This window comes from Megalops cyprinoides, chromosome 12, assembly GCF_013368585.1.
Source record: "Megalops cyprinoides isolate fMegCyp1 chromosome 12, fMegCyp1.pri, whole genome shotgun sequence".
In the NCBI taxonomy this organism is placed as follows: Eukaryota; Metazoa; Chordata; class Actinopteri; order Elopiformes; family Megalopidae; genus Megalops; species Megalops cyprinoides.
Window position 1 is genome coordinate 27,166,434 of NC_050594.1, and position 25,246 is coordinate 27,191,679.

At 48.9% G+C, this 25,246-nt stretch overlaps 2 protein-coding genes across 5 annotated transcripts in view; one reads left to right on the plus strand and one right to left on the minus strand.

The window, feature by feature from the left end:
• The window catches only part of LOC118786908 (transcription factor IIIB 90 kDa subunit-like), a 57,404-nt gene that overhangs the window by 22,142 nt on the left and 10,016 nt on the right, over positions 1–25,246 (minus strand). Inside the window, exons 4-11 of the mRNA XM_036542261.1 lie at positions 21,886–21,917; positions 20,224–20,296; positions 13,035–13,184; positions 11,317–11,410; positions 10,082–10,208; positions 9,770–9,809; positions 9,587–9,679; positions 8,337–8,615 (exon numbers count right to left, since the gene is read on the minus strand). Coding sequence (XP_036398154.1) covers positions 8,337–8,615; positions 9,587–9,679; positions 9,770–9,809; positions 10,082–10,208; positions 11,317–11,410; positions 13,035–13,184; positions 20,224–20,296; positions 21,886–21,917 — 888 coding nt within the window. The remainder of the gene's footprint in view (positions 1–8,336; positions 8,616–9,586; positions 9,680–9,769; positions 9,810–10,081; positions 10,209–11,316; positions 11,411–13,034; positions 13,185–20,223; positions 20,297–21,885; positions 21,918–25,246) is intronic.
• Positions 15,332–19,426, plus strand: btbd6b (BTB (POZ) domain containing 6b). 4 transcript variants are annotated; one of them, XM_036542264.1, is made up of 5 exons: positions 15,332–15,448; positions 16,984–17,275; positions 17,474–17,564; positions 17,655–17,773; positions 17,975–19,426. In XM_036542264.1, the coding sequence occupies exons 2-5, from the start codon at positions 17,073–17,075 to the stop codon at positions 19,005–19,007; spliced, it is 1,446 nt and encodes a 481-aa protein (XP_036398157.1). In that variant the 5' UTR covers positions 15,332–15,448; positions 16,984–17,072; the 3' UTR covers positions 19,008–19,426. The 4 variants fall into 4 exon arrangements, with proteins under 4 accessions (XP_036398157.1, XP_036398158.1, XP_036398156.1 ...); XM_036542265.1 differs by lacking the exon at positions 15,332–15,448 and adding an exon at positions 15,494–15,616; XM_036542263.1 differs by lacking the exon at positions 15,332–15,448 and adding an exon at positions 15,784–16,738.

The following is a 25,246-nucleotide window of genomic DNA, read 5'->3' on the forward strand; positions in this document are numbered from 1 at the left end:
ATTGGACAAGCCCAGAGATCCCGGGCCTGGAGCGCTTTCTCCGCTGCCCTCTGAAGCCCGTGGCATGTTCCTGCTCCGCACAAAGGAAACGGGGGATGCGAGAAGGCGCTGCGATTGTTCGGCGGGAGAGAGTGGGCCGCCCCCCTCCCGGGTGCCGCAGAGAGGGGAATGTGACCCGCTCGCTCGCCCGCCCGCGCAGCGGCACAGTCGGAGATCACAGCGCCGCCGGGCTCCGCCGCAGAAAAACCCCAGCAGAAGCGCAAACAGGTGCTGGAGGACAGCAGAGAGCCTTTGAAGAGGGAGAGGCTCGCGGGCCCGGCTCTCACGCTATATTTAATTTCAGTCGTAAAAAAGAGAGAGGGGAAAATTTAGCAAAGTTCTGCTAAATTAGAGAGGGGGAGAGAGAGCGCACGCAAAGCTGTTCCCCCACCCACACACCTGTGTATAAAACCTCTTCTTTTCAAAGACCAAAGACATACTAACCCCCCACCCAGGTGCTTGTGCATATCCTGAAGGCAAATCAGTCACTGCTCTGATAACTTATACCTTAGATCATCAATGTTACTGTATTAATAAACCCTGACATCACCAACATTGAAGAATATCAAAACTCCACCCTTCCACATTACATGAAATCCTTTGCGCAAGAAATACACTAGAAAATGTAAACACACAATACCACACATTTGTGCAATTAAAAGTCATCGACGGAAAGACCTTTCCCAGTTTCCTTGGAAAACGGCCTCTTTTATGTTGGTGTTTGTGGTTTAAACCCCGCTGATGACAAAATAAAGAGGAAATAAAAATAGCCTCACACCCACGCGGTGTCCAGGCGAGCCCATTAAAGCATGGCTTCTTCACCTCTGCGGGGCCCCAGCGGAGCACTCTCCCACTGAACCACCTGCTACTTCTGTCTGGGCTGCCGTGAGTGCTCGCGTCCTGGGGGAGGGTGCGTGTTCGGAACAGCAGACACATCCATGGCACTCCACCTGAAGGTAGACTGCAACCAACCCCCCCCCCCGTTTATTTCCTTTCCTAACAGGGCAGAGAGATTTATTAGAAGAGTGAAACACTAATGCGAGCTGAGGATGACTCTTCCAGTCGTTCCATACTAAAGCCCCACAGAACAAACAACACTGAGAATGGAGGCACTCCTGCTACACCTCTCAACAGCACAGAAATCCCCTTTTGTGGTTGGTCTTCTGTCGAAACGCTGCAATGTGCATTTATTAAAGCTGTCCATGAGGCAACACAGTAACTAAAAAGCAAATGCAGGGGAAATATGGTATTTTTGCTTATTTGATAATATATTTTGCCTTGGTTTCGAGCTAAAAAGTACTGAGGATGACGATGGAAACTATTTTACCAATGAGATTTACTGTGGGAAAATTATTGTTTGAATATTTTAAATTTTAGGTTTTATAACATTCCCATTAAATGTGGCATCAGCCACAGTATCACATTGTATTGAGTATCCACGAGCAGGCATTGTCCATAGTGCCATCCAGAAACCACCACCCATCCAGTGCAGAGATCATATAATAACAAATGACTCACTGCTACACTGGTGATGACATGTAAGACACAAAAGTCTTTGAGTAAGCTATGCAACACCCCCATCTCTATATAAAAACACATAGTTGCTCATTACTTTGTGTCATGAGACAAAACACTGGGGTATGTTCAATCCCCATGCACCTTTAATTAAAGGTGTACAGCTTCCTGCAAATGTAACTTTGTGTTATGCAGTCAGTTTTCCAACCTTTTGGAGTAGGAGTCCTTTTCAAACAAAAGACTTCATGGTAACTGATTATTCACCTGAGTGCAGGTTGCAACTGAATGCTAAATTACACAACTTCCTTGGTAAATTTCAAAATAACAGACTATAGCAACTTAGCAAATGAATCCAATCCAGTAAACATTATTGTCTTCATTTCCCTATACCCAGCGACTGTGCAATGTATCACAACCTAAACCAAAAACATGGAGTCCTAAAACTGTGGGTCAGATTTGATTTCAGAAATTGAACATGTTTTCATATGACAGATCATATTCTCCGTCCCCGGAGCTCCATAGATCACAGTAATTGCGTTGTTCTGCTGCCTCAGACCCCCTCGAATGGCACTGCGGAGAGTACGCTGGGTGGGAAAGCACAGCACGAGAGCCTGCCCTCACCCAGAGGTCAGGAGATCGGAATGTCCACTCTGCACCGGGGTCAGTCAAACGCTGCAAGATCATGCTGGCCGCAGTACGCAGGCAGAGTTCCGGCTCAGCATCTAAATATATTACAACAGGAATTCTGAGTTAGGGAGAAAAAACAAAGGCCATCTCCTTATGACACGCGATCCACCCTTCAGCCGGAGCATTCGGTAATGAGCCTTGTACGTCTGATTGGAACAGATGTGGATGAGGAGGATTTGCCTGGAGCGGTTTGTGTGTGATGTGGATGAGGGGGTGATGTGGATGAGGGGGTGAGGTGGGAGGGGGGTGGATGGGGATGCCTCCGCACTCACAGCGCTGCAGGTACAGCCCGGTGCATCTGGGGTGAAGCATCCCCGAGCGCTAAGCCTCCGCGGCGGTATTTCAGCCTGCACACAGAGTTCTCCTCCTCCTTGCAGGTCACAGAAGGGGGGAAGAGAGAGGGCCGAAGGCTGCTTCACCGCACACATCCCCCCCCCCCCCCCCCCTCCCCTCCCCCCGACACCCCCTGCCTCCTCACTCCCTCTGGGGCCAGAACAGGAGATAAAAAGGCAGCCATTAACGCTGAACGTGCACCGTTTTCCGGGGGAGTTTGCAGCAAAGTTCAGGGTGGGAAATTTTTCGCTCCAGGTGTAGCAGGATTTTGCTATGTGCTCCTCGCTGACCTCAATTAAAGCATGCAAAAAGAAGACTGAGAGCCGCAACGCTACTGAACCAGAAAAGATTCCGTATGGCTAGTATAATTCTAATGTATTGTGTCCTCAGCAGGGATGAGGACTGATAAAATGATCTTATCTGTTAGCTTATCTCTTAACCAACAGTCCCACCTGTTTGCCTTAATTTCATTCCGCCAGGTCTGTTGCAGAATTCAAAGGTCTCTTGCCTTCCAGTGTAGCCCGGAACAAAGAGTTAAACGCTGTGTGGACTGCAGCACTCAGAGTCCCAGTTGTGCAGTACCACGCTTTATCGATCGCGCTCCTCTTTTTCCTGGCTGTCAAGTACTAACTCGCTGTTCCCTTAGTCTTTCACCTCAAGCCCAAGACTAATCGCACTGAGTCACGAAGTGCTCGCTTAATGCATATGATGCATTACACCAGTGTTTAACACAAGTCACGCGCAAGCTGGACGCGTCGTGTTTAAAACAGTGCCACCAATGCAGCAGGAATTTACGGTATATTACAATGAAAGGTCATTGCTGTATGAAAACCCACCCTGGGTAAATTAACAATGTGTACGCCTCTTCATTGCCAGCTCTAGAGGACTGCTAGGGGAGAAGCTGAGGAAGGGGTCTTGGACACCGAAGCTGTTTGGACGGCGACTCGGTGCAGTAACACCTGGGCACTTAACTAGAATAACCGCAACAGCTGCTAGAAGCCTTTTCACACAGCACTTGGTTCCTTTCACCTGAAAAAAAATGAGCCCGTCTTTTTGGTATTTCCCACTTGCATGCACGTATGCCTGTGGAGATGATTTGGGAGAGAGATCTTTGGCTCATCTTTATTTTATCTTCTAAGTTCAGTTCTGTGTTTTCTCCAGGCTCAGTTTGTTTGTGTTCCCGACGCAATTAAGGGCATTCTCTTCCCCCTCACCGGCTCTGCGGAGAACACCATGAGCAAGCAATTAAGGACCGAGAGCGCTATGAGCTCACAGACAGTACACCAAGCAACCAAGGTGCACAGCTCCTCTCCTATTTATAAATAAGTCAAATCCTGTCTGTGCGGGTAAGGGCGTGCTTATGAATGTGTGCCGTGCCGCAGTTTGTGCAAACTAAATAAAAGTGTGGCGGGAAAGCTAGCTAACTAGCAACAGAAGACACAGACTCATACATTCAACATTTGTGGTTTGTTTTCTTCCCTTCCAAATGCTCCTACTTTCTTAAAACTTTGTAAATTTATGTTTGTTTTCCAATGAAACTCAGATGTTCATACTACTCCCTAAAGCACAGAATACAACCAGTAAATCACACACAGTGTTGGCAAGGTGCAACCTGTACTATGGATTCAGCTAAATTCACCGGCACGCAACTACTTGGCTTCAGTTCAGTGACAGATCCAGTTGTAACAGATGTACCACAGGTTTGGGCAAGACTGTGTAAGTTACACTCAGGTAAAATTGGGTTTTAATTATTCTGACCCATTAAGAGCTCAACTCAGCCGGGCCCAGTTTCACTGACGGCCCGAGAGCGGGTGTGAGTGACGGCAGGACTGACCCACATGGAGGAAGGTGGGGGGTTGGCATCCAGTCGCGGCAATGTGCTGCGACTGACCCAGAAAGAATGTTGAATTCTTGTCTGCCCACTTCGTGGCCCGCTGCCAAGGGGAAGCTGGCAGTGCAGACGGAGGGTCGGCGTGGGAACCTGCGGTTTGGGCACGAGGCCCCTTCCCCCCACCCCGCCACCCCTCACCCCTCACCCCTCACCCCGGACAGCGTAGGCCCGGGGAGGACACCGGCTCATGGCCCGACAGCAGCCCTGCTAGGTGGCTGCCCACGGTGCCATCTGTCAGCCTACACCTACTGTACCGCCTCAGGCTTTGTTAACAGCTTCAACATGGTCTCCTCAATGCATAATTTAAACATCTCCAGCTGCCAGCGGCCAGAAAAGAACAATGGGGTTAATCAATCGGAGAGCTGCTCCAGGAGCAGGACAAGCAAAGCCTGGTACAGTTCCACAATGCCAATAAAAATCCCACCAGCAACACAGCACTGGGAGAGAGGCATGGCTGCCCATCTGGAGCTAAAAGAAATAAGTCTAAAAATATAACCCCCCGGACACCTTTCTTATAACGTGGCAGGAAAGCTAAGGTGTACGAGCAATCCTTGCTTCAGACAGTGATAGACTGTATTTTTCATAACCACAGTAATTATATTATTAGAAGTGAAAATGCAATATGATACATTTCACAGCAACAGAGAAGCCGGGAGCTCCCCATGAACAAGGACGTATTTGGTGTCGTCTGTCTCTTTAAGAGGGGAGAAAGCGCTCTGCATACAGGCCTGGCTCCAACTGTGATGTCATGGTAGCCGAGTGACTGTAAAGCAGCTGTCTAATTACATCATCGCGAGGTCAGATGGCAGTTGATTGCGGTTGATATTTGTATGCCCCGTAGCTCCAGACACTGAACAATAGCGAAGCGCATCCCCACATCTGTGAAATGTATTTTTATCCATCAGTGTGGGATGGAGAGACACTGTTTGCTGTGCTCACGCATAAAGACCCTAATCACTCATAATGAGTTGGGATTTTGACTGTGCGAGGCGCTGGCTGAGCCTGAGTCGGCAGTGGTGGGTCTGGCTGAGTCTTTAGTGATGCAGTGACAAATCTGAAGCACCGTACTTCCAGCTGACAACACGGATCTAAAAGTACCTACTGAACTCTAATTCACCATTTACAGACTGCTAATGACACAGACTTCAGAACAGAACAATAAATCACTACTACGCTGAAGTTCCCCCTATAATTTCACAATCCAACCTTCATGCTCAATGGCAGGGCCCTGCTGAAAAGAACCAGAAAACCAACAGCCGGTGCAAGGTTTGTAATTTGTGATAAGGGGTTGGTCAAGTGCTTGAGCTAAAAGGGATATCCCTGACGTTATGCTATGTGACTGAGGTTCATGACCTCCACTGCAAACGAAAAGCTAGCTCAAACATGGTCATACTGCTAAACAAACAACGAATCGTATTTCACAACCTTCACATTTCCTATGACCGTGTCACAGTCTTTTCTTAACAAAAAAAGATTATGACGAATGTGACCATATCAGACAAATATGTTTTCAGGTGTTTAGCGCTTTAGAAATGTTCTTAAAAGTTGTGCAGTTCCAGCACTGGTACATTGATATTGCATAAGCGTGAACTACTTAACAACTCTTTCAGCAAAAGGTGACGTGAAATTTCCCGGCTAAAACCGGCCCGCTCTCCCCCGGAGAGGATTCTGCTTTAAATAGGCGCAGGGAGGAAGGAGGTCATCGCATCGCACACTTTTACTTCTCGTCTTTATCGAGGGCAAACGCACTCCGCACCACCATCCTGGTGGACAACACAGAGACTTCAAATAAGCAGGATCCAGCAGGCCGGCGCGACCTACAAAGTTTCGCTCTAAATGTGTCAGCTTTGCGTGCCGGGCAGGCCTCAGTCACGCACCCGCGCCGAGCTCTGGCCCAACAGGTCGCCCGCCAGACTGAAGCCGGCATTGTCAGCCCGGAGGGGGATTCGCCTCTCTGGGAGGAAACCAATAAAGTGACGCTTAACGGTCTCTCTAAGAGGTTTCCTTCACAGCGGTGCCTGAATCATCAGCTTTACCAGCACACGGACTGCAACAGAGTCAGAAGCCAAACCCTATGCTTCCTGTGCTCTTAACAACGCTACAAAGAAGATTTCATGGAGCTGGAGTTTAAGTCCAGTCTGACTCAGTGCTTTAAGTGTTTAAGCTCCTGTTTTTTTTACACCCCAAAGTCACCTTTAAAAAGTTTGCTTTGTTTGAGAGAGGAGGTAAATATAGTTTACGCCGCAGCGGCGGCCAAACGCGGAGTGCCGTGAAAAATGAGAGTTGAGGAAGTCCTCAAAAGTCTCTGGCTCAATATTCGAGAAGGCAGTAAAAAGGCTGCCCTGACGATATTGATTTGGGTTAAATGCTTTGCCGAAAAAAATACTCTCTAATCAATGTTCATCCTAATGGTACAGAGCTCCTTCATTACCAGGCAAACCCAGTGCAAAGCAGAACCGCCGGAAAGCAGGCCTGTGGCTGCTGTTTCTCCATTATAAACCATTATAGGCTACTCTCCTGACCGCAGGACCACAATAATGCAGTCTATCTGCGGCCAGTCCAAACAAACGTTCAACAACACAGGGCATCGAATATGAAACCAGTCTGTTGATAATGGAGCAATGTTAGATTTTATGGGTGGCTGGCTGGGAGCATCTTCAGGTCTTCACAAAACAGAGCAATTAACAAATGTATACTGCCAACTACATCACTGCCTGCCCCATGGAAGTCCTCTCAAAATGCACTGGCCTCCCCCAAATCTCTGCAGCCTGCCCAAGTGGCACGGGAGAAGCCCCCCACCACAGGGATGAAAGAGTCCCAGAGCTAATGACAAGGTACGGCATCCACTGCCGCTTCAAAGACAGAGCTGGGGCTTTGAACCTCTACTCCTGGGGAAAAAAAAACACTCCACCACAATTAGCAAAGCCACCAAGAACCTGCCATTCGCCATGCGAAACCGTCCCCCAGCTCTGAAAAAGAAAAAACACGACAGAACACGCGACCCGTGGGGGGTTCTCCTCCTCTGTGTCGTGCACGCTCGAACATGCGAAAGCCGATAGCCACCGCTTACAGACTCAAAAGGAAAATGAGATCAGCCTGAGCCTGAAGGAGGATCAGCCTCATAACGGCGTTGCGGTGAGACAGCACTCTGAAACGCGTCTATGTGTATGAAGCCTCCACACAGGGAGCTGATGTGAAAGCGCAGAGTGAGCATTCTAATTCAGAGGCATGTTACCCATTTTAATCCAACCTACAATCTCTCAGCAGAGGAATGCCAGCTGAGGCTCTGCCAAACCATCCAACACTGTGTACTGTGCATGGTAAAAAATATATATAATTTCCTTCCAGTTTTATTCAAACATGTATCTTCCAATGGGGACGGCAGTTGCTGGTGCTTCTGAGACATAAATAACCAACAAATCTGGCTCTATGCCACTGACACTACACCATTAAGAGCCCACAATGAAAATATTATTTTTAATATACTCTTAATCTTGCATTTAAAATTGAAGTGATAACAGTAGTTTCTTCTCCAGGGATCACATGGATGCTTCTGGCAATTCACGCATTGTGCATTAATCAACAGTGAGCAGTGAACGTGCTGCTTAGCTCAATTAAGGTCTCAGTGATCTTTTAACCACTGACTTACTGTATGCTAGGAGAACTGCCCCTGTCTGAACTGGAACAGATTTATAGCAAAACAAACCACTTAAATCCACTGAAAGGTACAGCTGAAATTAAAGCCTTCAGGAGTGAGGCTGAAATCTGTGATCCAAGCGGGAACTGTGTAACTTAGAGACTGATGTTGTGAGGAGCGGTTCACACAGACGCACAGTAAGAGGACAGGAGGGCAGTGAGGCGGGGATCTCACCATCTCCCTTCTGGTCGCTGATGCACTCCTGGATGGACTCGGTGAGGCCCAGGCTGGCGGCCGTTGGCAGGGGGCCCAACAGGGAGGCCAGGGAGGGGTGCCTGCCAGGCCTCACAGCCTCAGCCTCCCCCTCCCACCCCCCCTCCTCCCCGGGCGGAGACCCCTCCTCTCTGAAGAGGACATGGCTGAGGTGGTCGGCCGCCGCATCCAGCTCCTCGTCCTCCCTGTCCTCGTCACCGTGCCGACTGGAGGCCATAGAGATCTCGTCGTCCTGGAAGTCTGGAACGGAGCCAGAGCGGGAGTCACGGCAGCTTGTCATGGAAACCCCGAGAGCGAAACGCACACTGTCTGTTTGTGTGGAAAACATTAACATTTCCAGGTGTCCATCAACTGCCAGTATTCTCGGGGGAGAGACAACTGAGAAAAGGGACATTCTTCAGTACTATCTACAACTGAAATGAGTGACTTCCTGATTTTGCTTGGATTCTATGAGATGCCCCAAAGGCCAGCGCACCCCAGCTTTGATAATACAAAGTACTCTGAATAAAAGGTGGTGGGCGAGAGAATACTATCAATAAAATCCCGTATCTGACATTCTATAAGGCAGGCAAGTTTAACGTCATTGTTACTGCAGGTGATTAATTACCTCATTAAAACAGTCCTACAACAAAGCTTTAATTAAGACCGCATTCCTTTTGCACAAAGCAGGGGTATCTACTTGTGGTGAGAAAGTTTCTTGCAAATACAGATGGGAACACTCAGAGCAGTCAGTCAGGCTTTTATAATTGCATTGTGTCAAAGCCTGTCACTGTGCTGAAATGGCATTGAGATGTCCAATTTGCCAGTGATAAAAGCTCACTAATTGTACAGTAATGGAAATTCAGCTCTTTGTTCCATAATAGAGGCAGATGTGCGAGATGAGTGACAGCGGAGCCTCGTCGTGCCGCAGTGTGTAGGACAGGCAGCACACAGGGAGGAGGAGTCTGAGGGAGAAACCTGAAATCTGAGTAAATGGAGAGACTGACACATGCACGCGCGTATGCACACACGCACACAGACACACACATACGCACACACACATACGCACGCACACATACGCGCACACACACACACACGCACGCACACACATGCACGCACACTCACACGCACGCACGTGCACGCGCACATGCACACACACGCATACAGACACACACATACACACACACACACACGCACACACACCAACAGAGCTGTGTTTCTCTGCATCGTACCGTCTCTTGCGTACGAGGCGTACATCCCCCTCAGCCTGGGCCGGCTGTTCTCCAGCTCCGTCTCAATCTCGTCCTGGTAGTTGTAGATTTCACCTGGAGACACAAAGCAGCTTTTTAAAACTTTTGCTTGCATTCATTTTTAACATTTTTAACATTCACATTTTCTCAAATAAGCAAAATTACCTTGAACTTCGTCGATTTTCTTGGCCAATTCTTCCTCAAGCTTGAAAAGACAGACAGGATTAATAAGAAAGCGTAACAAAGGACTTCTGAATAGTGTAGCACCTATGGATGCAATAATGAGAGACACAGAATGGGAAGGAACTGTGAGGCAAACGCAAACATAAAGCAAAAGTGAAGCACTTGGAGGAAGTGGAGAGAGGGAATGACAAAGAACATCCCCAACAGACCACAGGAGAGAATGTTCAGGTCATGTGACACCGGGGGGGGGACAACGTGCTGGAGAGAGAAGTGAGGCCGTGTCCGGCGTCTGACCTGCTTCATCTTGACCTTTCTTTGCCCTGCGGTGAACGATGGCGGATCGCACTCCTGCTCCAGGTCCACCTTCATGAACTCGTCGATGGTCAGCTGACTGGTGGGCGTCTCCTCAAACTCAGTCAGCCTGTCACAGAAAAGCGGTGACCGAGGGACAGAGCAGACCTTTCAGAGCACACACCCAAACTCAAACCGATAACTCTCACCCCAAACCTTCCATCTCTCCCTTAAGCTCAAAACGCAAACCTTCCATCTCTCCTGACTCAGAAATGACAAGAGAAGCATTTAGCAAAAAATGAATTCATCCCCTCTTGCTCAGTTTCTGAGATGTATCCCCTTTATTTGAGCAATGGATGGGCAGTGCATGTTATCTTTTTCACCTGAGTGATTCTTATGACAGACTAAATTCTCTTTGCATTACAGAAGCCATACTTTCTCACGTCTTCATACCACCATTTGCCTCCATAATTCAGTAAAATAAAAACTAACATAAAAGCTTTTGCCTCAATTAATTTCTCAAGGCTGCTATTCAATTTCTGCTGACAGCCGCTTTGTCCTTGAGCAGATAAATGACTGTGGAAGTATCTGGCCATCTGGGGAGTGATGAAACCATAACTGTCAGGAGACTGGCAGGCGGTGGCTGCTCTGATCTCAGATCAGTCTGGATCAGCAGTCGGGGTGTTGCCATGACCGTTTCCAGTCATACCGGCTTCTGGAGCCTGGTGCACTGTGGGATAGGGCCTGTCATCGCCCCTGACAGTCACCGTGAGCGCACAGGCGTGCTGGGCTCTTTAAGAGCCCGTGGGTAAAGGAATCTCGTCAGTCAGAGGGCATTCTCAGACTGGAACAAATAACCTGACCCCAGACCAGTGAGTCACAGACAGCAATAACAGTCAAGTCTTTTTCTACAGCGCAACATAAACACTCCTCATGTCACACGCTGTGATTAGTGCTGGTGGCAAAAGATTCAGGGCATGCGTAACAACTCCTGAGTCTGCCTTTTGCAAAGTGAAGACTAATAAAATAAGAGAAATTTGAACTTAAAAGACACAAAGTTCTAAAAGCACAGTAAACTATTTATAATTATGACACAATGCTTTTGGGCAAAAGACCTTCCTCAGATGAGAGTGAGACAAAGGTATCTACTGCCATAGGCCAGGGGCGGGACTCTGAGCAGGTCCCTGTCCTTGTCTAAGTATTCATGACCATTTCCCTCCCCCACCGCCAACACGCACCTCTTCCTCAGTGTGGCCTCGCACACCTTCACCACGCCGATGACCTCCTTCACGGTGCGGCGGAACTCGTGCATGCGGGCGGCGACGAGCAGGGCTGGGGAGGGCACACGCAAGAGGAGTCAACACTCAGAGCCTCCGTGCAGCTGTAATGGTCACCTCCTCACAGTGCCTCCCACCAGCACCCAAAACACACTCGCAGAGGCAAGAGCAAAACCTCCTCTGGTTTAACTCACAATGCGACTGCACATATACTCTGGGTTAGCTGGGTTGCTAAAAAGTCAGGCTACCAGCCAGAAGACTCATTTAAGCAAAATGTATTGTATGTTGCCGAAAAAGGTACTTGAAAAGAGTAAACAAAATCCAGGGAAAGTGTTTGGTTGGACTACCAAACATTTACAAATCAAGACTATAAAGAACACTTGGATGTAAATGTGCATGAAACCCTTCCCTGGGGTTAATTTTTAAACACCCACAGACCTTTGACCAAAAAGCCTCACATTTATGAAAAGCTCCAATCAAACGTACATATTATATCATAACCATCAGGAAAAACTACTGAGAATCTCTCAGGGAATAGCCTTAAGAGCCCTTGACTATGCGCTAATTTATCTACTGCATATCATGCTACTCAGCAGCCCTCAATATGGTGCCTATTATAAGTTCAGTTATGTGCCAAGTATATACTGAGAGCTTGCAAAGACAACTCAGTGAAGATTTGAGCTGGTATAAACACATTGTTTTCCCTTTGTTATGTAAGTGGACTGGCTTCTCTGTCTATGTCTCGGCTATATATAGACAATATTTAAAAGGTAATACCACTTTCGGTCAATAAGCTCCTATGAGGAAAAAGTTACGTAATGGTCTAGTCTTATCAGCACTAAGTTCTTAATGTTTTCCAGCAATTTTTTCATCCCTGCTTATCAAGATTGATATATAGGGACACAGCATGTGTACATGCTTTTGGTAGTACATGGTTGTGGAGGATTGGCTTTCAGAAATACTACCCCAACAATCTCATCAAAATCATTCATTTTATATTGAAAAACCCTGTCTAAACTTTTGCTTCCTCTCTGTAAGTGAATCCTTTAAATGATTCATGATATATGATTAATTATTCAGATATTGCAGCAGTGGAAGAAATGCAGAAAAGTGAAACCACGAGCTTAAATGTATACACCCACAGGAAGTTTGTCATTCTAACCTGGGACAAGGACAACTTGTGAATAGCTGAGAACAACAGCGCTCTGGTCAAAAACTGTGACTCTGGATGCATTATGCAACTCAGTGCTAGGTTTTTAATATATGCAATATCAAAGTTTTTATCAAAATTATCATATGCATCAAATTCGTATGATTCTTTAGCTTCAGTTTTTCCACAACATTCCATTAAGTTAAGCTTATGTAAGCCTGGACAGGGAATAGTCGCTCTTCCTGTTGGGTCTATGCTTGTATGACGCATGAACTTCAGGCAAAAGAAAATCCATGCTAAAAATGTTCATTTTTTAATCCGCAAAATTACTCTCTTATCACTTCATTTGCATTTTGAAGGAGCAATGTGTTCTCCTAAATGCAAAGCAGGGCTGCTTTGAAGGTCCGGGGTGAAAAATAAACTAAACCAACGCGCCAGCTCTTTCTGAGCGCGGCGCTGTTCTGTCTCCCCCGCCCCGCGTCCAGGCCACGGCTCTGCGGAATGCGGGGGCGTCTCCATGGCGACCTACCCGCTCCGCACAGCCCCGACGGCCTGCGGCCCGTGTGCATCCAGTCCCTCTTCATCCTCTGCACCAGCCTCAGCGCCGTCATCGACACCTCGTGGTTCTTCTCCCCGAACTCCAACAGGTGGGCGAAGCGGGGGATGTACAAGCAGGGGTCTGAGACAGGGAAAAGGGGTAACTGAGACAGAAACTCCCCGGGCAGATTAACCCCACTCAGCCTCTCCCCGACAGCTCCAAACAACATCTGCTAGCATCAGCATCAGGCCCTTCTGTGGCTGTCACACTTGAAGAGTTAAGACTGTAAGACAGAAATAATAAAGCCAATTTCACTCTGAGGCAGGACACTAATCTGGGGAAGCAGTGTGTGTAGTGGTAAGGAGCAGGGTTTGTAACCAAAAGGTTCCTGGTTCAATTCCCTGCTAGAGCACTACTGTTGCAGCATTGGGCAAGGTACTTAACCCACAATTGCCTGTATAAATGGATAAAATTGTAAGTCACTCTGTAAAGAGCATGTGTTAAATGACAATAATGTAAAGCAATGTAAACATTCAGTCAGTTTCTCAACCTGCAACAGATCCCTCCCTTGTAATCACATATATAGCACCGTGCACTATTTCTGTAACCCACTGATTCAGCAAGTAACCTGGGGTAACTCAGGTAAAGCAACCTTGCTAGAGGGCACAGCAGTACTGTCCACCAAAGACTGCGAACCAAAAAGCAACAGACGGACAAGCCCAGACAGAACCCTGAGGGTGTCCGATGTTTTCCCCAAAACAGTGAACCAAACTGTGCGTCACATGAGGAACACAGAACTGTGTCCTCAAGAGATCCCACCTGACTACTTTCATGCAAGGCCAGCCAGCCAAACGGCCCCAAAAACTGTCTTTGAACGATACACAAGATTAAATTATCACATATCGATAACCCAAAGTGACCTCCTGTTATATCCTGCATTTACATATTGTGCACCAACAAGACAGCAGCTTCCACACCATTTGATTCACAGGTGTGATAACCTATTTAGAGGCTCAGCATCATTCTACAGTCTAAGCAGATTCGTAAGGCTCCCCCTCACATTTGTAACTGCACGTATCCCACTGCTGATGCACAAAATGTACTAACGCAAAGGCGAGAGAAGACGTCCTCTAGATTCCCCGTGTGTGTCATCTTCAAACTTCCTGTGCTTTTTGTCCTCTGCGCTAAGAACACGGCGTTGACTGCAGCCCAAACTCAAGTGCATTTCCCTGGTAAAAGTCAAATGCTAGGAAGAATGCCCGTTAGCACCGCTGCTGCGCCGCGGTTCAAAACACAGACCCTATTGGTACGCTGATTGAGCACATCCAACAGGAAAAACCAGCACTCACCCGGCCTGGCAAACATCTCGGGCAAGACAAAACTGTCCATGCAAGAACAAACAGCTCCAGAGACAAACTCCAGCAGTAAATTCAGCCCACAGATCCACACTATAAAAGAGGCATCATTCAAACGGCTTCACCCTTGAGAAAACCCCAAGCGTATCTTTAACCCCACATACAAGCCCACTACGTGGAACTGTGCTGGTGCCTATAGAGAAAGACATTACAAAGCAGGTAAGTCACAGGCTTCACTTAAATCATTACATTTTGGACAGCACCCTCACAGCATGAAAGCATGAACCGTCTTTGACACATGCATGCAAATGTGTGGAGGGGTTCTTTCCTTCTACAGATGTTCAGGACTGTAACCAGGGCCTATTGTTCAGTTTTCAAACACATTCCATTTTATGACTATTTATGACCATTTTATGACATATTGAAATATTGCTTTAGCTAGGTGGGGGAGGGGGCTTGGATGCAAAAGCATTAATTCTGTCCACCTCTGCCATGGATGCTGCTTTAAGTTATTTCTTTAGTGCACCTCCAAATAAATGTAAATATGATTTGGCTCTCAAGACTGCAACAAAAACTGATCAATCTGCATAACAACAGCACAATAATTGATGTAGTGTATCCATCACTAAACATCTTTCCAATGCTCCCAAGTACTTGCGTTTTCTATGCAAACTTCCATTAAGAGATATAGGGTATTTGCATTTTCTTTCGCACTATCCTCAGTCCCCAGAAAGAGCAACTGTTTTCACTACCATTTCCAGTTCACCACATAATTGTAACCTGTGATGGGCGAATACTTATGTCTGAAGCTATATGAGCATTAAGCGGCTTAGGCCGGCCGTCTATAAACCTTCACAAATGATCCATTTTGTAGCACCGGAGCCCTCTATTGGAAAGCCGGGAGACCGGTCTGGTAACAGGATACGGCAAGCCCAGCCCCCTCCCTCATCCCCATCTCCGGATTTAACATGGCTTCTGGCTCCGATGAGGTTTGCAGAAACCAAACTTAAAGGCTTTTGGTGTTGATCGGACGTCCCTTTACTGAATAAGGTAAACATCTACGCACTTTCCTGTCGCTGAGTTTCCGTCCAGTCGACATTGCGCTGAATTAAAACAGTAGGGTCGACGCGGCTTCGACTGCACAGCGATTCGGGAGCGCAGAAGGCATCCGAGCTATGTGATGGGATCTATTCTGTATATACTTCGTCTCATAATGGGGTAATTTGGTGATTTACAAAAAACCGGCATTCTGCGGTTATTTTAAAAGCTTGAGTATCTTTTGAAACAAGTCATATCTTGTCGATTGCGCGGAATGTCAATAAAATTCTGATAGTTTAGGTTTTATTAATTACGCGTAGTTTCAGTTCGCTGCAGATGATGTTTACTCCTTCATTCCTAATTAAAATAGCGTCCGATTGTCGAGCCATTTTACAGGCGTCCTGCGCTTGTTGGGCAGTTTAAGTACTTCGTTTAGCATTAACCCTTGTCACGGTTATATACGTTCCTGCGTCAAGTTAACAGCGGCATCGTCGTCGCCGCCAGTTCTATTTTGTTCTTCATCAGAAATTTTGAGCGAACTTTGTGAATTATATGGCCATTCTTCAACGATCAAAGCAACACACATACACAAGCCTTTCCGCCAACCAGCTAAACACTGCTGGTATTTTGCTGTGTGGACAGAAATCGGGAGAATTCAAACCATTTTATTGTTGATATAATTCGCTTTAAACCGTGTTCTCAATTACTGTGAGTATAGGTGGCTGCGGGAACAGTGATGCGATAACCGCTGTGAAACTATAGGAAAGGGGACGAGCTCCGCTTGGGTCGGTCTATGCAGCGTAGTGGCGAGAGAAGGGGTCTCAGCTGGGGGAGGCGCCTGAGGGCTACTGACGTTAAAGGCATCTGTAAAGCTGATTTGTTAACAGAGAGCTGGGCGTCCGCGAGGATTACTCAGAAAATAAACTACACACACACACACACACACACACACATACAAGAAGAAAAGCTCAGAACCCGTTACATTATTATTCACATCGTATCGGCGCGACGGCAACAGAGGAGCCCCCTTCTTCTACTTGGATATGTACAGCTTTTGACAAACATCTGCCAGTCAGCCAAGACTCGCTGCTCGGAACAAAAAAGGAAACTTAATGCTTGTTAGCAACAATCTTCTGGCTCCTTCTACATCGCTGAAGGGAAATAAAAATGGACATTTCGAACAGGATACGTCTCCGTTTTTAAAAAAGGATGCGATGAGAAAGAGAAAAAAGTATCCGGTTTTGAAGTTGGAATAATTCCGCTGGACGGATATCTCTATGTTGCTGTTTAAATTAATTCAGGGTTGGTAATGCTACATTTGCTTTCCACGCACGTAAGAAACTGTCTAACAGGGAGCACTTGCGTTTCCAAATCAAGCTGATTTACCTGCGGCGTACCTGGATTTGTAATCTAACTTAATATTAAATCTTAATTCACCGACTATTTTTATTTATCTGATAGATCGATTTGTGTGCTGATGCCAACAGCCCCAGACTGCCTTCATGGCCGGATCATGAAGTGTTTGACTTTCTTCCTTTTACTTCCAGAAACCCTGAAAAAATCTAAAAAAGGTGGGAAACATCCCAACAAGCTGCCAGTATGCTATGAGATTGTAACTCTGTCACTGAAGAAGAAGATGGCTGCAGAACTGTATCCTGCAAGCACAAACACCAACATCTCCAATAACGGCACTACAGTGACTGCTACCAGCAAGAAGAGTATCGTCCAAGTCACGCAAACCACGACCGCCGCGACTACTACCACCACCCAGCAAAATATCAACAATAACAACGTCGAGACTTCAAACTGGCAGTCTTCCCACCCGACGTTACGCGAGAGGTAAGTGTTAAAATATGGCTTCTACCCGCGGTCCTCCTCGCACACACTAACACACACGCACACACACACGCAGTAAATGAATGAATCCACAGTCGTCAATTTCTGCAGTAGTTATACAGGCATATGATATTACATATATATATGCATCGTCATCTGTGATGTATTGTGTCTAAGCCCAGTGAATCGTATCGTTTCCAGGAATGCCTTAATGTTCAACAACGAACTCATGGCCGATGTTCATTTTATCGTTGGTCCTCCCGGTAATTCAGAGAAAGTACCGGCGCACAAGGTGAGCTCTGTCTTCTCATTGCACTGAATATCTTGTGTTGACCTCGAGGTCTGTGGCATTATCTTACTCGAGGGGTCCGTCTCCTTTCAGTATGTGCTGGCGGTGGGCAGTTCTGTCTTCTGTGCCATGTTTTACGGAGATCTTGCGGAGGGAGAGTCTGAAATTCATATCCCCGACGTGGAACCTGCTGCTTTCCTAATTCTGTTAAAGTAAGTCCACAATCAAGCCTAACTAACATGCAGAATTGCCATTGTAGAGTATGCCTTTAGATAAGCCAGTGTGCTTACTCCTGCAGTATTACAGTATAATTATGCCTTGTCTGAGGCTGAGAAAATACTTGTAGCACACAAGATAGTCATTCTTTACGAGGAGAGACATCTTCATTCATTCTTGCTTGCTTCGTCCCTCAGGTATATGTACAGTGATGAGATTGACCTGGAGGCTGACACAGTGCTGGCCACTCTGTACGCTGCAAAGAAGTATATAGTGCCTGCCCTGGCGAAGGCGTGCGTCAACTTCCTGGAGACGAGCCTGGAGGCCAAGAACGCCTGCGTGCTGCTGTCCCAGAGCCGGCTGTTCGAGGAGCCCGAGCTGACGCAGCGCTGCTGGGAGGTCATCGACGCCCAGGCCGAGCTGGCCCTCAAGTCCGAGGGCTTCTGCGAGATCGACCTGCAGACGCTGGAGATCATCCTGTCGCGCGAGACGCTCAACACCAAGGAGGTGGTGGTGTTCGAGGCCGTGCTGAACTGGGCCGTGGCCGAGTGCAAGCGGCAGGGGCTGGGGGCGACCACCCGCAACAAGCGCAGCGTCCTGGGCAAGGCGCTCTACCTGGTGCGGATACCCACCATGACGCTGGAGGAGTTCGCCGACGGCGCGGCGCAGTCGGACATCCTGACGCTGGAGGAGACGCACGACATCTTCCTGTGGTACACGGCGGCCAACAAGCCCGAGCTGGGTTTCCCGCTGGCGCAGCGCAAGGGCCTGACGCCGCAGCGCTGCCACCGCTTCCAGTCCTCGGCCTACCGCAGCAACCAGTGGCGCTACCGCGGCCGCTGCGACAGCATCCAGTTCGCCGTGGACAAGCGCATCTTCATCGCCGGCCTGGGCCTGTACGGCTCCAGCGGCGGCAAGGCCGAGTACAGCGTCAAGATCGAGCTCAAGCGGCAGGGCCTGACGCTGGCGCAAAACTTGACTAAGTTCGTCTCGGACGGCTCCAGCAGCACCTTCTCGGTGTGGTTCGAGCACCCGGTGCAGGTGGAGCAGGACACCTTCTACACGGTCAGCGCCATCCTGGACGGCAACGAGCTCAGCTACTTCGGCCAGGAGGGCATGACGGAGGTGCAGTGCGGGAAGGTGACGTTTCAGTTCCAGTGCTCCTCGGACAGTACCAATGGGACGGGGGTGCAGGGGGGGCAGATCCCGGAGCTGGTGTTCTATGCATGAGTCATGCCGGCGCGTCCGTATTTAACTGCATTCCAACCACTGCTAGCGAAGCGTACGGGGGGAGGAAGTCGAAACAAGTCTCTGCCTTCTTAATGTAGCAGTAAAAAATTGTGTAACACTAAAAAGCCTGTTAGTTCTTTGACAGACTGTCAAATTTTAAGTGAAGGAATGCTCTTCGACTATATTTATTTAAAAAAAAAAAAGAACTGATATTTGATTCTAATTATTGATGCTGCGGCATGCAGTTCTGTGTAAAAAGTTGTGTTGCACTTCTAGTGGGCGACTCCCGTCAGTGCACTGTGTTTTTGTACATAAGTTAAGGCTAATTTGTTCACAGCTTGAAGCTGATTGACATAAGAAATGTTCTGTATTAGAGCTTATGAACCTGCAAACCATAAAAAGTTTTTATGTGGCTTAAACTCTCAGGCATTACCGCTTGTTATTGTGAATCACAGGGGTCATTAAAGAGGAGGACATGCGGCAGACAGAATTACATGTCTATTGAGCGCAGCCTGCTTCCAGGAGAGCTCGATTATCGTTGAGATCAGTTTCCCCTCCTTCCTATTACCACAGCACATTTCAACTCCCGCTCTTCAATAATGAATGCAGCGCAAACCAATTACAGAATACTGATTGTCTGTTTGAATGTGGAGCTGCTAGATCAGGCGCTTAATCAAAAGCAAAACAAACACAAAGGCAGCTAAAGAATGAAAATTACAGCCGGACAGTTCTTGGGCACACAAAGCTAGCTCGCCTCTAACTAGCTGAAATGAAGATATAGATAAGCTTTTCTCTGCTGTGTACCGGGGTAGCCTCATTTTAATCAGCTTAAGGACCAGTGAGTTAACGTTAGCCATTTCTGCGGAGCAGACAGAGCAGTTTGAAATGAAGTGAGCACAAAGACAAGTTCAACGGTTGATGAGAAAAACACATAACAGAAAGATTCCTTGGAAATACTAGTGCCACAGTGCCCTCTAGGCACAGGGAGCAGTACTACACCTGAGCACTTTCTCTGACCCCAGAGTTGTTTGCTTTCTGGATTGTTTGAGCTTTCAGTGCTGAGTTTTCAGTTTAGCGCCTGTGTGCTTCAGAATATGTCAGGTGACACCATTTCTCCAGACGAACGTCAATCCCTTTTCTCCCAGCGTGGGTTTGCCAGTGTTATTTTCAGCGGTTAGCGCTAAACAAACACAAAAGGCCAGAGTGAAGGGATTACCTATTGCTGGGGCGTTGATGCACAGCTCTCTGGCCAAAAGGAGGAAGGTTTTTCCCAGGACATACACGTTTACCTGTGTTGAGAGATAGAGAGGAGAAAAAACAGGTCAGGATGAACTGAGAAAAGCTGCTGAAAGGGTCCATTTTCTATTCAGTGCTGCTTTCACACGGTGCTGTAGTCCGGGGATCAGAGCTCTGGGGTTTGGATCGGTACCAGAGAAATAAGTCAGCTGGCACTCTCCCACAGCCCTGCGCCACACCGCAGCGAATAAGGCCAGCGCTATTTCAGGAGGAATGTGTGACTTTTAAAATTATGCACAGCTCGGCCATGGGTAAAAGCGCATTTCACACGGGGTCGGACTTTCACCCACCGCCTTCTCGGACGGCTCTGGCCGAGGGCAGGGGTGACACTGGCCTGTCCCTGTCCCCCCCCCCTCAAGGGGCCCTTACTCCATCTGGACGAGTCAGAGGCACCCAGGGGGAGCACGCAGGTCACAACCCCGGCACTGGGAGGCATCCAGCCGGGTCGCCCTGCCCGTGGCGGTCAGGGCTGTGGCCGGCCCGGGTGGGGCTCCACTTGCTGGGGATTCCTGGAATAATTTACGGTCCCTCTCTCTGCTGCCTGGGCCTGGGCTCACAGCTCCCCCTCCAGCACCAGAGGAGGAGGGGGGCGGTCTCAAGAGGACAGCTGGGAGCGTAAAAATAATCCAGCACCAACTGTGTGTCTTAGAAATGTCCCCTTGCTGAATTATTCTGATTAAAACTGCAGACAAATGCTGGCCTAAATTTACGCACCCATCACAGTTCTCACATCGGCATGACTCATTACTTTTAAGGGCAAAAGTTATTTTAAAACGCTGTATTTCCATCATCAAACTACAGGTATTAGGCGTGAAAAGATTTGCCATGTCGTAGTGGGAAGGGAGGTAAATGATATGCCACATAACTGACCATAAATACTGAGAATAAATGACTAATTACTAAAATCCTGGACAATATTTCCTGCGCTGAAGCATAATGTTCCCCCTAGTGTTTTCCTGTTAACAGCTGAAGGCCATTGCCTATGTTACATTGTCTCCCTACAACTGCAGATCCCCTTTGGCTAAACTGCAGTGTTATAAAGTGCAGCCGTTTTCAGTGATCTCATTCCATGCCTAATAACATTACAACTGCTGTGATCAGGAGGGACACGGATGCTTCCTTCAGCTCCGGTCTGAAGGGCGGTATGGTGTGAGTGGTGATGTCATTTGAAGTGAGTGTTTGGCTTTGTTTCACAAACCGATGGCGTGACGGCTTTACGGTGCATTTCTCGGAATGGGTGCAGCTGTGTTCTGTCATAAATGTGTGGCAGGACACACCTGCACACACTCACACACTACTGGGGGCACCTGCAGAGTCTACTGCAGCCCCGTAGTGCAGGTGCTGTTAAGGGGGTGGGAGGGGGGGTTTAATTCAGCTCCACAATACTACACGATATCATGGAGTTTGCATCTTGCCACAATAGGCACAGCTGTGATGGTGACTGGACACAAGCACCCTTATCTTTTATAACTCCACAGAGCCACAAAACCATAAACCAGAACAAGAGAACAATACACAATTACTCAAACAAACAAGGATGGGTGGGGAGTGGGGGGGGGGGGCACTCATATAAATTACATACCTGCAGGAGATCGCTCAGGTCCAGGAGCATGTCTGAAGGCCCGGTTAAGGGAAAACAGGTCTACATACAGCGGGGCAGGTGCCGTTCACCAGACAGAGGAGTGCTCACCGCTCCCGGGGTAACATCGTTTGGCGGACGCCAGTGACTCAGGATAATGAAATGAGCCGGCGCCGGTGGGCGCCGCCTCCGTTGAGGGATCCCGGGAGCTGATTGGATTAGGGGCCAGCTGCGCGGGGCCCCCGTGCAGCTGCGGCCGCGGCCGAAATCGCATTCCCAGCCTCCCCTGCACCACCAGGCTTATTTGGCTCACCTCTCGCTGTGTTGTCAGCATCGCACGAGCACGAGCCAAGTTTCAGCTCTGATGCGCATCAGCATGAAGGTGGCAATGCATTTCAAACGACCGCCTGTCTGATTTAGACGAGCGTTTAAATGGCCTAAACGTTCAATAAATCAACGTCACCCAGAAAACTGAAGAGCAAAGACCGACCCCACAACAGCAGTGTGCGTCTGACTGAGCTAAATGGTATATCTGCCCGCGCTGGTTGGAGGCGTTGCAAGTGGACAGTATTTATCCTGAAGTCAGGCATGCAAGTAAACAGAATCCAACCCCAGGCGCGTGCATCTATTTTTACCACGGGTCTCCCGGGCGATCCGCGGTCGCTCTGACCCCGGGGGCCCCTGGAGTCAGCCGTCTCCTGGAGACCGGTGCTATCCTGGTGCGTCAATCGCCGTGGCGAACCTGTCCACGTGCGCCGGCGGGGATTTGCGGCGCGGGAGGATTACCGAAGCCGCCAAAGCGGAGAGGATAAACCCAGCGCGGGCAGGAGGTCGCGGACGGCTCGTCCCTGAAATAATCGCCGCCGTCGTTGATGACAAACAGCCAGGCCTCGCGTAAGCCTGGGTTCTGGCAAACACGCATCTCTCTCATCTGCGGTTATTACATTAGGACGGCACAGTAATGGGGCGAACGGCTGGGAAACGCATTACTCCCAGCGCAGTGCTGGACCAGCCGGCTGCCAGCCCTACCTGGGAGGCGTCGAAGTTAACAGCGTTATTGCGCCCCCCCCCCCCCCATTCCATGTTTGATCTAAACGCTTTCTGAACAATCCCCTGCCCTTAAAGCGGCGGTCTGTGTGATACTGTGATGCTCTCTGCAGCTGCACAGCTCTCTGGGTGAGGAGGTGAATGGAGCTATATCTGACTGTCCCTGTGGGAGCGGGGCTCTGTGAATGCCGTGCTGGGAAAAACGCTGCCTCCGCCCTCCTTCCCAGATAAACGTTCACCGTTTTCCTGTGAAACTCCTCTCTCTGCACGGTAACGATATCGCCCACAGACGGCCGGGAGGGAGGCTGTCCAGATAGCGTTTCACACTGGATCTGCGCATCGTGGGAAAGCAGCGGGATTTGCGGCGCGGGAGGATTACCGAAGCCGCCAAAGCGGAGAGGATAAACCCAGCGCGGGCAGGAGGTCGCGGACGGCTCGTCCCTGAAATAATCGCCGCCGTCGTTGATGACAAACAGCCAGGCCTCGCGTAAGCCTGGGTTCTGGCAAACACGCATCTCTCTCATCTGCGGTTATTACATTAGGACGGCACAGTAATGGGGCGAACGGCTGGGAAACGCATTACTCCCAGCGCAGTGCTGGACCAGCCGGCTGCCAGCCCTACCTGGGAGGCGTCGAAGTTAACAGCGTTATTGCGCCCCCCCCCCCCCCCCATTCCATGTTTGATCTAAACGCTTTCTGAACAATCCCCTGCCCTTAAAGCGGCGGTCTGTGTGATACTGTGATGCTCTCTGCAGCTGCACAGCTCTCTGGGTGAGGAGGTGAATGGAGCTATATCTGACTGTCCCTGTGGGAGCGGGGCTCTGTGAATGCCGTGCTGGGAAAAACGCTGCCTCCGCCCTCCTTCCCAGATAAACGTTCACCGTTTTCCTGTGAAACTCCTCTCTCTGCACGGTAACGATATCGCCCACAGACGGCCGGGAGGGAGGCTGTCCAGATAGCGTTTCACACTGGATCTGCGCATCGTGGGAAAGCAGCGGCAGCCGAGGACACTTGCCGATGACACCATCTCGAGCGGTGGCGTGTAGGTGACAAACAATCTGCTCCTGGTGACGAATTTGCGTCACACTCTCACACAAACCGGGTGGACGGAAACGCCCATGTCCAACAAGCCCCTCAGTGCACATATGTCACAAACAGCTTTACTGAAACCCAAAGAACTGGCCATTTGTACTGCATGTGTAATAACATCTGCATTTCATGCTGTTAGGTTCTAGTAATGGCCATGTGAACTACACTACCTTCATTACGCGAACAGAACAGCCTGGCCTTCAGTGTGCACGTGCGGGCCGACGGAGCTGCAGCGGAGCGATGTGTTCCAAGCGCTAGGCGCGGCTCCCCGGGGACGCCTTTCGCCTGGATTAAAAATAACCGGAGTGGGCCCTGCCCTGCCAAGCCTCCAGGGGGGAGGCACGCCCTCACACACTTCCTTTCCAGCACCACCACAACAATCACACGCAGCTGACCCCTCCTCCAGTTGCCCTGCGCCCGGTCCCCTCTGCCTGGGGCCTCTGTCCCGGCCCGGTCCCCTCTGCCTGGGGCCCTGTCCCGGCCCCGTCCCCTCTGCCTGGGGCCCCTGTCCCGGCCCGGGCACAGGGCAGCTGGAGGGGGGGTCAGCTGCGTGTGATTGTTGTGGTGGTGCTGGAAAGGACACACACAAACGCAGAGACGGCAGGCCGGGAGACGCCCCTCGCTCCCGCGGCATCTGGCAGGGAGGACTCTCTGCAGGAATCTTCATCGCCTTCTCCTAAACACGTTAAATCATTCCAATCGTAATTGCCATAATTACTCCCGGGAAACACACATTTACTTGATTTCATTTTGGAATTATCATCCATTCACTAATCTGGGCAATTTCTGAGGCGAATAACAGATTTTCATTTTTTTCCCCACAGTCTGCTGGATTTTACTCATAGAATACTGATTAGGATGAAGAAAAACAACCCGGTCTTCATGCTTTTCACTTTTGTAAACGCAGGGTGGAGAGACATTTTTCTGCATATTTGCACTGGTCATGTGACATAGTATTTCCTTCCAGGTGAATTAACAAGGTGGAAAGAAAGGTAAATCCCAACTAAACCACGCTTACGTGCACATGGACTCTGAACAGACTGCACACCTCCTCCACAGTTCAGTCAAGTTAGTGGCCCTAAAGTGCAGTAATTTCATTGTCATCACAAAGCCAATCATTTCAGTAAGCTTCCTCCAAATCCAATGAGAACTTTTTCAGTTAACTTGTTATTTCTGTTATTGTTATCCCAGACAGGCACACTCTCACAGAACCTCTCTGACAATGGCT